General features: G+C 26.3%; 3 protein-coding genes across 3 annotated transcripts; 2 read left to right on the top strand and 1 right to left on the bottom strand.

Moving 5' to 3' along the window:
- Nucleotides 1-78: 78 nt before the first annotated feature.
- Nucleotides 79-2,982, top strand: MKS88_001987 (CS domain protein; the record flags this gene model as incomplete). The annotated part of the gene is made up of 1 exon (XM_067214962.1): nt 79-2,982. The coding sequence occupies one exon, from the start codon at nt 79-81 to the stop codon at nt 2,980-2,982; it is 2,904 nt and encodes a 967-aa protein (XP_067074287.1).
- Nucleotides 2,983-4,227: 1,245 nt separating this feature from the next.
- On the top strand, nt 4,228-6,722 carry MKS88_001986 (chaperone; the record flags this gene model as incomplete). Its single annotated transcript, XM_067214960.1, has 9 exons — nt 4,228-4,291; nt 4,496-4,608; nt 4,806-4,870; nt 5,157-5,256; nt 5,533-5,640; nt 5,792-5,845; nt 5,975-6,024; nt 6,114-6,174; nt 6,645-6,722. The coding sequence occupies 9 exons, from the start codon at nt 4,228-4,230 to the stop codon at nt 6,720-6,722; spliced, it is 693 nt and encodes a 230-aa protein (XP_067074286.1).
- A 1,490-nt stretch (nt 6,723-8,212) lies between these two features.
- MKS88_001985 (elongation of fatty acids protein) lies at nt 8,213-10,087 on the bottom strand (the record flags this gene model as incomplete). The annotated part of the gene is made up of 1 exon (XM_067214959.1): nt 8,213-10,087. The coding sequence occupies one exon, from the start codon at nt 10,085-10,087 to the stop codon at nt 8,213-8,215; it is 1,875 nt and encodes a 624-aa protein (XP_067074285.1).
- Nucleotides 10,088-14,777: the final 4,690 nt, after the last annotated feature.

The following is a 14,777-nucleotide window of genomic DNA, read 5'->3' as shown; positions in this document are numbered from 1 at the left end:
CTTTTCGCTTCCCCCTTTTTTGAAGCTCATCAGTAATGTATGTGTTAACGAGGCAGTTTAGTTATATACTCTATTAAGATGACAAAATGGGGTTTATGGCAAATGCTTATGCTAATTATTATGGTAATATTTCACCTTGAGTATGGATGCTCAGTTAAGATAAAAAATAAGCTCATAGTAAGTAATAGTAAAAGGGAGAAGGCAAAAAAATTGTCCTATTCAAGGTATTTTATAAATAACTTTTTCCATTTAAAAAAGAAGTGGAAAAAAAGTGGGAATGATTACTTTCGCATATTTAGGGGAAGCGGAACAACGTGCTCTTACGAATGGGTTGAATCAGATGATAATATAGAGGTGAAAATAAGATTATCACCAGATGCAAGTCCAGGTGATATTCAGTATAGTTTAAAGAATGATTATATATATGCAAAATTGAAAGATAAACCACAATGCTTAATAGAAGGGAAATTAAAAGGGTTTGTCGATACAAATCTATCTACATGGTTTTTAGAAAAACATGAAGATTATTGTATATTAAGTATAGTTTTAAAAAAGAAACATAGAGGGATGAGTGAATGGGTAGGTGTAGTAGAAAAAGAAAATATTTTACATATATCATATGATAATGCATCATCAACACATGATGACAAGAATTCTATATCACAAAAAAGTGTAGAGGAAAATGAACTATTACATACAGAATATTTCGAAAATGCAAAATATGATGATGTAAACACCTTTTTGCTCAATTGGGCGAATAAAAAGTCATATAACCAAAATGAATTTGGTATACCAGTAATGAAATTAAAAACAATAGTTATGAACAATAACTATGGGATAGAAATTCTCATATCAGGATATGATTTAAAATGGGAAGCTGAAGATAGTCTAGTTCTAAAGTTAAGTTCATTTCAAAATGGAATAGTGTTAAATATACATAGAGGTAAAGTTGCTAGTGGTATTAAAGGACTACATGGAAATATGGTTAGTTATCTTGTAAAAGATTGCGAACAAAGAATTATAAAAAAGCTACAACATGATTTAAAAGGAATTTTCTATTTAAATCCTACTTCTAAAAATGTGGAAAAGATGATGCATACGCACTCACCTCAAAGTAATTATAGTTACATTACAGAAGAAGGTGGTACCCCAAAACATATCTCTATACATAATGATAATGTAAAGAACTCAGGTGAGGAAGAGGAGCAAAAAAGAAAAAATAAAACAGAAAATATAAATAGTTCAGGAAATTCAGAAGAAAATTCAAATAGTAGTGGAGAAACGTATGATAGCAGAATAAAAGAAATACAAAAAGATTCCCCAGAAGAACATTTAATAGTTAAAGAATTAAGAATAAACTCAAAAGTAAAATTAACATGTGATGATAAATCGAAAGAACCTGAATTTATGAAAGATTGGTCAGAAGAAAAAAAAGTAGAATTTAGAAGAAATTCCGTTTTACAGTTAAAAGCAAATTTAGAATTATCTCAAGAACAAAAACTAACTTTGAAGTTAGAAGATTATATTAATTTTATGAAAACATCCTTTGATTTAACCGAAGAGGAATCAAAGATGGTATGGAAAAAGGCGGCTATCAAATCAGATGAACAGAAAAATAGAGAAAAATTTTATAGATTCACTGAAATAGAAAACTTAACCGATAAAATAAGTTTGTATAATATAGATGAATATTCAAATGCGTATGTGCGGAAGGAACAGGGAGGTACTGGGCATATATCTGATAGTAACATTTTGAAAAATTCAGCAAATAAAAATGATGAAAACAATGTAGATGTAACGGACAGTACGTCTAATGAAGGACGGGAGGGAAAAGGCACCTTTATAGATTTAAGTCCCTGCTCGAGCGGCATTAGTGATAGCAGTGTTAGCAGCTATGGCGGTAATATCAGTGATAGCGGCACAGATAACAACATTAACAGGCGCTTTTTTAATTGCTTGGAGAAGGAGTTGCTCGACCATAGCGATAAACCGAAATTAACACTTTACGAAATTTACATGAAGAGCAGTGAAGAGGAGAAAAACCAAATGAGAGGAAAATGGAAAATAAACGAAATGAGGTTAAACACATTAATTGAAGAATTACAATATTTAGAGGATGATATGATTCCAACTGTTTGTAATAATTATCGGGATGTTTTACTAAGTGATGAATATATATGTTTAATGAAAATTAGACTACAAGAAAACCCACCAAAGAATAGTGAAGAGAAAAGAATTCTACAAATAGTTAATTCGTTTGTTATGAGTTTATATGATGATATAAAAATTTTAATGGAACATGAAGAAAAAGAACATTTGAAAAAGATTCAACTTATATGTGAAAAGGCTGTACATGATGAGAAAGGGTTAAATGATTTTATTGAATCAATGAAACCTTTATTAGACTATGCATTTCTTGGATATATTAAACACGCTATACAAATTGAAAAAAAAAATATAAAAGCTCAAAATAGGGATTTTAGGGAACATCCTTCTGACTGGTTAATAATTTTGATGATTATACAAAAAGGAATATATTCTATTTTAGAAAAAGATATATGGCAGGATGTTATTAACATTACTACAATAATTTGTCATGAACAACCAAATGTAAGAAAAACTATTTTAACAACTATGCTTGCATCCATGCCAAAAGCTGATTGGATATTTTTTAAAGATATAATTAAAACATTGTTTAAAAGTGTTCAAGAAAAAAAATTAACAGCTAACCATTTTCCAAATTTTCCCCATATCCCAGAAGCTATTTTTCAATTAAATTTTGATATTGAAAGAATTTTACCTGACTGGTTCATACGAGAAATGCTAGACGAATATGATAAATCCATTGTTGAATTGATGAAATCCAAAAAACCCTTATTCTGGAAGATGAAAGAAACAAAATGGGATAAAAAATTTGTGCAAAATTTTAAGGAACAGCAAGTGCAAAAGTACAGGGAGTATGAAAGAAACAGTAGAAGTTGAACAAAAACGCATGTACTCGTGCGCGCACACATGTTGTGTGTACGTACATACCATGCGTGTATACTGTGTCTATGGTTATACTATGCTTACGTACGTACTACGTACCTGTAATCACATATTAATGAAATACCAAAATGAGAGGCATATAAAACATTATGGAAAAGAAATAATACCATTTTGACAATTAACAAAAAAAAAAAAAAAAAATTTCCTGACTTGTACATGTTCGACTAATAAAAAAACTCACACATATGAGGGTTACACATTATGCATTATACACATATGTTTATATATATATATGTAAATATATATGTTCCTATGTAAGTGTAAAAATAAATGAAGTCCTCCTGTTTTGTAAAAAAATGCAGAGCAAGAATGAAAGTCTGTTCAAAAGTGGAAGTACATTCCAAGAGTTAATGTACATGTGCCATATATTCTTCCGCGTTATGAGTACACATAAACACATATGTATATACATATTTGTATTTACATATTATGGTTTGTGTGCCCCTACGACGTTGTTTCCATTTAGCATTATGTGCAGGTAGGGATTTTTAAAAATGTTTTTGTATATAGGGCTTAAACACGTTTCGCCCAAAAAAAAAAAAAAAAAAAAGTAAAATATATAAAAACAAATAAAATCGAATAAAACTAAAAAAAATCAAACATAATTAAATAAAATCAAACATAATTAAATAAAATCAAACATAATTAAATAAAATCAAACATAATTAAATAAAATCAAACCTAATTAAATAAAATCAAACATAATTAAATAAAATCAAACATAATTAAATAAAATCGAATAAAACTAAATAAAATCAAACATAATTAAATAAAATCGAATAAAACTAAATAAAATCAAACATAATTAAATAAAATCAAACATAATTAAATAAAATCAAACATAATTAAATAAAATCAAACATAATTAAATAAAATCGAATAAAACTAAATAAAATTAAACAATATTAAATTGCGTAAAAATACATTTACAAACTGAAGAACAACTGTACATGTTATATTGCTTTCATCCTTTTTAATTATTTTTTTTGTTACTTTTTGCATTTATTTATTTTTTTTTTTTTTGTTTGTTTTATAACTTGATCCTAATTTTTGCAGTTACTTGTTTTTTCATACGAATTTCAAAAGATTATTTCAACGGTAAAGTGTAGATATACACTATTACCTTATAAAAGAGTAAAATATAATATAAAAACATACTATGTGACAATAATAAACTCAATGAACAAAATCAAATATATATCTTTATTGTGGAAGCACAATGCTGTCAATAATACAATATCGTGTAAACCTTATTCCAACAAATTAACTAAACGGCTGTTCATAAATGGAAATAATAAATGTGTGTAATAAAGAAAGGAAAATGTTTTTATACATTACATGCATCCCATTAATGATGAAGTACACATATGTCAAATGATCTAAAATTTATTTCAAAAAATTTAGAGAATTGTTATATGTATACCATTTTCTTTTCTTTTAATAACAGATAATAATAAATATGATATGTTAGATTTTAATAAAAGGAAAAATATTAAACAAGTAAAATGCTACAAATGTCACAGGGATATAAATGTTGACAATGTTCCGTTCAGCTGTCAAGTATGTTGTAATTTTTTCAGTATAACGCATTAGAATATTGTGAAAAGAGAGGATTTATAACGTTACAAAGATACGAGACTTATGTATATGTACATGTATATATGTATATATCCTTATGTATACATAAAAACGTGTCATTTCCAACATCGTTGTTATATTTTTTTTTTTTTTTTTCGATTAACATCCTACCCTTTTAGAGTTGTAAGGCGCTAATCAATGTCGATGTCTTTAAAATTTTTAACTTTTTTGAGCTTTTCGGCTTGTATGAAAATTTAAAAACAAATAAAATAAAAATTAATAAATAAAAATTAATAAAAAAATAAAAATTAATAAATAAAAATTAATAAATAAAAATTAATAAATAAAAATAAATAAATAAGCATATGGTAACAAATTAAACAATATATTTACCATTAAGCCACAATATTCAATACGTGATAAAATACACAAAATGATGATTAGGTCAAACATTACTTATTAGCTGCAATTTATGTGTAGTCATCTTACTTATATCTCTTTTTTTTTTTTTTTTTTTTTTTGTTCATAAGCAGAAAAGTTAGCTATGACTTAGACAAAAATTATTTAAAGAAAAAATTTAATGATATACAAAAAATTTACCACCCGGATAAGAATGCACAGAATTCCGAAGTAAACGCAATTTGTTACTGATAGCACATATACATGGCGCATGCTCCCTCACCACATGCATACATATATACATATATACTTATACTTAAACGAGTACACTCATATACACAAACTCTTTCATCAGCGTAAACACTTCTACCATGAGAACCCTCATGAATAAGAGTTTTTTTGTATAATGCATCGAATAATTTAATTATTCCTAATTCAAGCAATAATATTACAAAAAAAATGCATATGAAAATAAAAAATAAGTTCGTTATTACATTATAATTACAGTTAGAAAGAATAAATGAAGTCTCAAGTTATTTAAACAACGCATATGGAATTCTACTGAATGATATAGATCGGGCTTCCTACATGATAAACATTCAATATAACTACAAGGTAAACATGTTCAAGGATATATTATACATTTCATTTATGTATTTACAGTTTGGACTTTGCATTGTCTTTTTCTTTTTTGGTTGAATATTTTGCCCTTTTAACAAATTAAATATAAATATACATATGATTATTATTTTTTCTTTTTTTAAAGATACCTGAAGATGAGAATCTAGAGGATGAAGAATTTTTGTCTGAAATTATAAAGGTATAATAATTTTTAAAAATTTCATGCACTTATGTTCTTTTGATGTAAGAGCAGTCAGTTTTGCACTTATATACATGTTCATGTAAAACCTTGCTTGTTCATCCATATTTTTTTTCTATTTCTTATAAGATTAATGAACAAATAAATAAGCCTGAAATGGACCTTTTATTATTGACAAGGTAATAACAAAATAGGAAATATAATATTTATTCATTCCATTTCTACTAATTTTACCCATTTCAAATTGATATTTTAAAAATTGCCGTAGGGAATATAAAGACAAGTACGAGGATCACGTTAAAAGGATAAAATTACATTTCGAAGAAAAGGTAAGTCATAGGAGTCATCAATTTTGCGCATATAGGTGGACATGGAATTTTATATTAAATTAATTGGCAGCTATTTTTCTGCTATTTTTCCCCTATTTTTCTGCTATTTTTCTGCTATTTTTCCCCTATTTTTCTGCTATTTTTCCCCTATTTTTCTGCTATTTTTCCCCTATTTTTCTGCTATTTTTCCCCTATTTTTCTGCTATTTTTCCCCTATTTTTCTGCTATTTTTCCCCTATTTTTCCCCTATTTTTCTGCTATTTTTCCCCTATTTTGTCATTATTTTCCCCCTATTTTGTCATTATTTTTCCCTAATTTTGCTGTCATCCTCTTGTTAATTTTTTAGACGACTAAAATATATGCTTTTTTAAAAACATGTTCTCCATCATTTGTACATTTGTATACGTTTACTCTGTTAACTAAGCTGTTAGTTATATTGTTTGTACCACCACTTTTCCTTTTTCTCACAGGATTTTGAAAATATAGTAAATACTTTAAAAAAGTTAAAATTTATAAATAAAATTTTAGAGCGATTAAAAAATTTGTGAGGACGATGACCAATTAGAGTTATGTAAGGATTCCTCTTTTTTTTTATTTTTTTATTTTCTCTTCTTTTAATTTGTGCTTCATTAAATTTTTTCCATACTGCTTTATTTTTCAAGTTTTTCCTGTTATTTTATTCTATTTTATTTTCAATTTATCTTAGTCTTAATTTAGTTTTATTTTAGTTTTATTTTATACTTCTTTTATTTTATACTTCTTTTATTTTATACTTCTTTTATTTTATACTTCTTTTATTTTATACTTCTTTTATTTTATACTTCTTTTATTTTATACTTCTTTTATTTTATACTTATTTTATTTTATACTTATTTTATTTTATACTTCTTTTATTTTATACTTATTTTATTTTACACTTATTTTATTTTATACTTATTTTATTTTATACTTATTTTATTTTATACTTTATTTTGTATTTTTCTTTTTCCTTTGTTTGCGCACGCTTTGCCTGAAGAGTTTTTGAATTAACTCTTAAGCAACACAATCGGTATTTCTCGTTTTATATTAACAATTGTTTAGTTGAAAAAAAAAAAAAATTACAAAACGGCTAAAAAGATAAACGACAAAATGACAACGTTCCTCTTATTGAGCAGTCTTTGCAAGGGATTGTATCTGCTAAACTACTTATATTTTTAACAATGAATATTAAAAAATTTATAAGTTTAAATAAGTTCTTCAATAAAAAAAGCAGAAAAAATTGGCGTGGACATATAATATATATATATATATATATATATATAAACAAGCAATAAGATGATGTGAAAAAATTAAATATATCATGCGCCCTGTTATCAGGATGGGAATGGTATGCCACGTGTGTGTAAAAGTATATATACGAACTAGCTAAAAAGGTGCAATTTTTTTTTTTTTTTTTTCATGGTTGATAAAATTGTATGCCTATTTTTGTTTTTAACTTTATGAACAAGTTATTAACAAGAATATATTCATATATTGGTGTAAATGTAAACAAATGAAATTGCGGTTTAAATACACATGGGATGTAAAGAATTACACAAGTGAACACACTTCTTGTATCAGTGGTAAGGTCATCAAAAAGATGGAGCGGGTTCGTATAATTCGTACACAATAAACGACATACCAATGTATGTAAATATATATGCATGTATGCTCTTGTGAATAGCATATGCAGTATCAGGAACTCACTCTGCTGTTTAATTTTGCTCTTATATATACTTCCCACTTAAAAACAGTGGAAAAATAGAAGATGCAGCAAAATGTGCATGGAGCCCCAAAATAAAAGATACTCTATTTTTTCTGCTTTGCTATGTGTTCCTATAATGTCTACCTTATTTTCCTTCGTTCTCTCTTGCTCCATTCGCCCTGGCTCCTGTTACCTGTTCCTCGCTTTCTTCATTTTTCTTTTTCCGGAAAATGCGTTCCTCGCTTTTGTCATCTGAAACAGAAGAGAGCGGGATAAACTATAGCAAAGGATTCCATGAATATCTTACGTGCGCAGTTAATACGAATTGCACTTGCTGGTTTTGTTAAATATTTTGGTTGAGTATATTTCGATGAGCCACCTTAATGCTCCGTGTACACACAAGCCTAGCACAGCATCGTTGTAAACTTTTAGTCCATAGTATATTGGTAGTATTAAACAGAGAATGTATAATAAATAATTTTGAATGGTTTGTTTTATTATATGAAAAAAGCTGTTATTTGCATATATTGTTGAACGCTCAGATGGATGTGTTATAGTCTTTTCCATATTTAAGGAAATATTTTCGATGGGCGATTTACATATGATATAAGAAATTATAGATGAACTGTACAGATCTTTTATCAGCATAAATAATTTATGAATGCCGCTTTTTTGCTTACCACCGCTGCTATTACTGTAGTTACTGCTATTAATAATATCATTTTTTCTATCATTTTTTCTATCATTTTTTATATCATTTTTTATATCATTTTTTATATTATTATTTTTGCTATTATATATGATTTTACGCAAGTTAACGTTATTACAGCCGCGATTATAAACATTACTGCCACAACTATTGCCATTACTACTGGCATCATTACTGAAATGCTTATTAGTGTCAGAATTGGCATTATCATCGCTTCCTTTATTGCCCATATTATTTATGTTACTATTAGCCTGCTCTGTTGCTACGTAGGATGAGTTCAGTCGATTCTGTTGTGTGTTTCCATGACGATTTATAATAATTTGTTCATTTGGTTTTTCTGGGTTGTCCATTTTCGAATCATTTGTCACTTTTTTAATTTTTTCAGAATAAAAATTCACAAAAAGAAATATATGATCATGTGCATATGTTGCCAATCCGTTAAAACATAATAAACATGTCTTTATCATATTAATTGTAATTTTTTTTTTTAAAACAGCCATATTTGAATAATATTTTTTTTTGTATTTGTTAAAAAGATCTCTTTGTTCATAAAAATTGTTTTCAGATATTTTATTTCTTATCACTTTATAATAATGCTTATTAAAATAAAATGAAAAATTTAACAATGTTAATGTGAATATGCATCCTATAATAACTTCTATAAATAACCTTAACATATCATTACTCTTACATATCATTATAAATCCTATAACACCCATTATATGTATACTTATAAGATAAGTAGCTACATTACTTTTAATATTACTATAATAATTAGTAAAATAAAAATTTAAAAATAAAATTGCATATGTAATATATAAAGCAAAACTTGCAATGGCATTAGTAAGATATACCTTATTTTCCACATTTTTCATAGCATAATAAGATATAAATATTCCCATAAGCATTTGACATATTTGTAAATATGTAATAAATTTTCGTATCTTATAAATTTGTCTCGGTATAATATATATAAAGCCAAAATAAAAATACATAATACTATGAACGATCAGATTTAGAAAAACAAAATAATGAGCATGAGACACCAGTTCTTTTTGAGAATATAAACAATATATAACAACACTTAAATGATGATAGAAATGTAAAAATGTTAATTTTTTTTTTTTCAAAACTAAAAATATTGTATCCCCATATTCTACAATTTTTGTAAGAGTAAATATTGCTATTACTGCTCTTGTTTCTGGGCTGTATTCATATTCTTCTACAATCAAATTTTTTAAAACTTCTTTATCATGTATAGCTATCAATAACGCTCCAATAAATGATAAGAAAGATAAGGTTAAATTCCATATTATCTTTATAAATTTCACTTCAATTGCATTTCTTTTTTTCATATAATTTTGGAATATTAAGATTGCGGGTATGTATATCAACGAAATCATGATTATGCTCTTTTCATACTTTTCCGCAAGCTCTCTTCCCTTCCCAGGTGTCCAGAATTCTCTATTTATAAAATTCATTTTAACAATAACAAAAAAAAAAAAAAAAAAAAAAAAATATTTGCCATTGCATGTGCGAATAGTTTCTCCTGTTCAGAAGCATTCATGTATGTGAGAGAGTACGCATTTAGGCGTGTACGTATGAGGGTATGTACATATGTAGGCGTATGCTTATCAGATCACGTGCAAACACGTACAAGCTATATGTGTTGTAATCACTTTGTTCTGCCCAAATATACTGATTAACAAAAATTTAAAAATTTAAAAATTTTAAAAATTTTTAATTTTTTAATTTTTTAATTTCTTAGTTTTTCTTTTTTTTTTCAGTGTTGACAACTTGTGATATTTAAAATAATTTTTTACTTTTTGGTATACTTTTAATTTAAAAACGTATGACATATAATAGATAAACGGATATATGGGTAAATCGATATACGGATAAATGGATCACATATAAATATAAATATAAATATATATAAATATAAATATATATAAATATAAATATATATAAATATAATATATAAATATAAATATATAAATATATATATAAATATAATTATATATAAATATAAATAAAATATATATAATATAAATATATATATATATATATATATATATATGCGTTTTTTTTTTTTTTTTTTTTTTTGTTTACTCAACGTACGTTCTACGTAAGTATACGAAATCAAAATTTTGCCATTTTGTTATCTTTACCTTTACATGTTCAGGAAGAAAAAAAAGAAAAAAAAAAAAAAAAAATTCCCCTTTGTACTGTAAACTTTCGCACGTACCAGTTTGCATGTATGCGTACGAACGTATATGTACATATGTATGTTTGTAAAGGTAAATATAAGCAAGTATATATATATAAATAAATAAATATATATATACATACATATACATGCATGTACTAATAAATGGAATGGAAAAATCTGTATGTCCCTATAGTAATTTTCGAGGCTCGTTACGTTCTATAAAATGAAGTATGCCAATTTTTTTGTTATTTTTGTATTCTTTATTTTGTGGTGAAATAGTATTTATTTGACCCTTTGTATGTTGCAATTTCCATCGAAAATTTCAGCAAGTATTGTAAAGAAGGAAGAGAGAAAAAAAAAAAAAGAGAATAATAAGAAAAGCGAAAGGCGAAAGGAGTTAAGGGCAAAGAAAAAAGCGAAAACCCCTTCCATGATAAGAAGCACAACACCTCGCCGATCAAACGATATATGCTTAATCATTTTTGCTCATTTTAAGAGGGGAAATATAAAAACATAGATAGTAGCAATTTCAAATAATTTTTTGGAATGGGAGATTACTCATATATATACATTAATAATACATGTATATATGTAAGTGTACATATGTATACATATCTACACGTTTTATATAGTTCTTACAATGAAAAATTCCGACTTGCTTCGCCCGTCTGTTATTTTGCTTTTTTGTTATTCTTCTTATTTTAATGTACATCTCTCTAGGCAACAAACGTACAAAGTTTTTTCGATCTTTTATTAGTATTAGAGAAAAAAGTGCTTACCAATTTTTCTATGGAAGTGGCATATAAAGTAAGAAACTCAACATATATATATGTGTACCGTTGTAGTGGGATGAAAACTTGTGCACCTTTTTTATAACAAGCAATATATATCTCTATTTGCAAAAAGAAAAAGTGGAAGTAACTGAAAAATATACGAATGATTTAACGGTACAGTTGTGTACTCAGTATTTTACCTATTTTAAGTAAAAGGGGAGGAGTTTTACTGCACACGGGAGAAATGGAAATGTATATTTTTGCGCTTAAAAAGTGGAAGCGAAATATTAATATGAATAAAAATATAAATGTAAGTGTAAGTTTAAATTTAAAATTTTTTGAATATATATTTTTTTTCTTTTTGATTTTTTATTCCGTTTATTCGTACTCTCAGGAAAGCCCTTTTTACATATAAACTCAAAATCCGCACAGATAGGTGTCTACATATCTACGCATATATATATATATATATATATATATATATACAAGTACATATACATGTACATATATATAAGTAAACACAAGGGTACGTGCGGGGATTTTTATAAAATATATACCTTGTTAATCCTCTTAAAAATACCCAAACAGTTCGAGCGCTAAGTGTAGGTAGTCTTTCCGTTGATAAAAACAAAAGAACAATATTGTTGTAACATTTAATCTGTTCTGTACATATCACAAAGGACATATGTACATGTATGCGCGTACGGTACATGTGTATACATATACGCACCTTTGAAGTTGTCGAAAAAGTGAAATAATTCAAAAATACAAATAAAAATGGTTGTAATCATTCCGCGTTATTATAAATTACACCAAAGATACAATGCTATATTATTTTGAAAAATAAAATATTATGAATGCATATGGTAACACACACTAGTAATAATTGCATTTTTAGACATAAGGAAATAATAATAAAATATAAATAAATAAAAAAAAAAAGAAAAATGAATTGCCATTTTGTGTATCTTAAATTTTAATCGTGTTAACAGGATAATATGTAACATATATCTTTTTTTCCGTGGAAACTCTTTTTCAATTTTTATTTTTTGTTATACATTTTTATATTTTTTCATAGTACAAAAAATTTTCTTATCGTATTTACGTTTGAAAAAAAAAAAAAAAAATTTTACTACCATAAAAAGGCTGTATTTTTCTCGCACTTTTAAAAATAATTTCCAGTACATTGTTCTGTTTTAGCATTTATCTAAAAAATAAGCATTCTGTATATGTATATATGTTCGTGTTTGTGTATGTGTTTGTGTCTGTGTGTTTGTATTTTTTTTTTTTTTTTTATTCTATTTTTCGTATTTTGGAAATTAAGAAGATTTTTATATACCCCAGTAGGTGTGTATTCCCCTATGTGCATATCAATATGGAAGTTTTATTTTTACCTTTTAATCGAAATTTTAAAAAGGCAGGAAAAGTGATATTAGTAAACGTTAAAGTAGCATTTACGCATATGTATACATGTGTATACGTATAAATGTATATATATGTGAATATATATATATATATATATATATATACATATATATGAATGTATTTATGCATTTTATTTATTTTTACGTTTTATTGTACCAAAAAAGTGCTACTCTTTTTACTTTTTATTATTAGTACACGTGTTTTGGTGTTAAGTATTATTTTATTTCATATTATTCTGCCTTTTTTTCATTTTCTTTATCTTTTACTTTTTTTTTTTGTTTTTTTTTGTTAAATGTGAAAAAAAGGAAAATATGGCATCTCCAAATTTTTCTTTTTCTCCTGTATTTTTTAAGCAATAAGCTAGGAAAAGATAAAACATTCCATTTTGTTTTATTTAATATAACATAAATTAATATATGCATATGCATATATGTATGTATATTTGTATACGTGTATATTTGTGTATATGCATACGTGTATATGTATTATATGCATACATATATTTTGTTTTTTATACTCTTCATACTACTCAGTTACATGCCGTAAAAGTTCTTCGTGTGTAATAATTTACTCAACACACTATACAGTCTAATTATGCTATACATATATAAACATGTTACTCCCATATGATGTAATACTGTGTTATATTATATCGTATTACGTTATATAGCGCTATGTTTTATTTTATTTTATTTTTCGCATATCTTCACTTTATGTATATTCTGTTTCGTTTCCCTATTTTTTACATTTTAAAGTGTAAAATATGCATTCATACATTTTTGTTGTCTAATTTTTGAGCAAAAATATTTAAGGAGATAGTACAATTGCACAACTTTGTTTTTTTTTCTTATTCTTTTTAAATTTGCCTTTCGTTTAAAAATAAGAAATTTGGACGTTGCACGTATATACAACTTTGGTTTTATATACATATCTTTGTAAAATTTTATGACAATTTTTGTTTTTTTCCATTTTGCATTATCCTCTTTTCTTTTTCCTTTTTCCTTTTTCCTTTTTCCTTTCTCCTTTCTCCTTTCTCCTTTCTTCTTTTTTTTTTTTTTTTTTTTTTTTTTTTGTGTCTCCTTCCTAATAACGCCTTTCTTCCATGCGCAAATGTAAACCATTTGTTTAAGATTTCCCTTACCTTTTTTCGTTCTTCTATTTTACTTTTTTGAATGTGAAAAGTACATACATTCATATGCCTATTTTTTTTGTATTACCTTATTTTTTTTTTAATATAAATTAAGGGAAACATGGTACATATGTAATATGTGAGTGTACCATATATCATGTGATTGATTGATTCTTTTTTTTTGTAAATTTTTTTTTGACATTTTAGCATTTTTTGCAATAGTGTTTTAATCGTTTAGTCAGTTTCGTTTCGCTTAAGTCGTTCACTTTTTCAACTATTGGGGCATATTGTGTTTCCGTTTGCTCAACCCTCTTTCAGTTAAGTCTATCTGCATGCGCTTCGCTTCCACATCTTCAAGTTTATCTGTTTATGTTTAATCTGCTTGGAAGAAATTTTTTATTTTTGAACTTGTTCATCTGTAGGTGCGGTGCTTTTTGTGGAATTTGTGTTTGTGTTTAGGTTTTTGCTTTTGTTTGTTAGTAGGACTGATACTGTCTTTGCTTCAGCTTCCACACCTGTCGCTATTAACACTTTTTCCGATACTCTCACCGCTGCTTCTAATTTTCTCCTATTTCCGCTTGTGCTTTTTATATGCTCTTATCTCCACTTGTGTGTCAAATTGGCTAGTCCGC

This window comes from Plasmodium brasilianum, chromosome 7 (assembly GCF_023973825.1).
Source record: "Plasmodium brasilianum strain Bolivian I chromosome 7, whole genome shotgun sequence".
Classification (NCBI taxonomy): Eukaryota; Apicomplexa; class Aconoidasida; order Haemosporida; family Plasmodiidae; genus Plasmodium; species Plasmodium brasilianum.
This window is presented reverse-complemented; position numbering and strand designations above follow the sequence as displayed.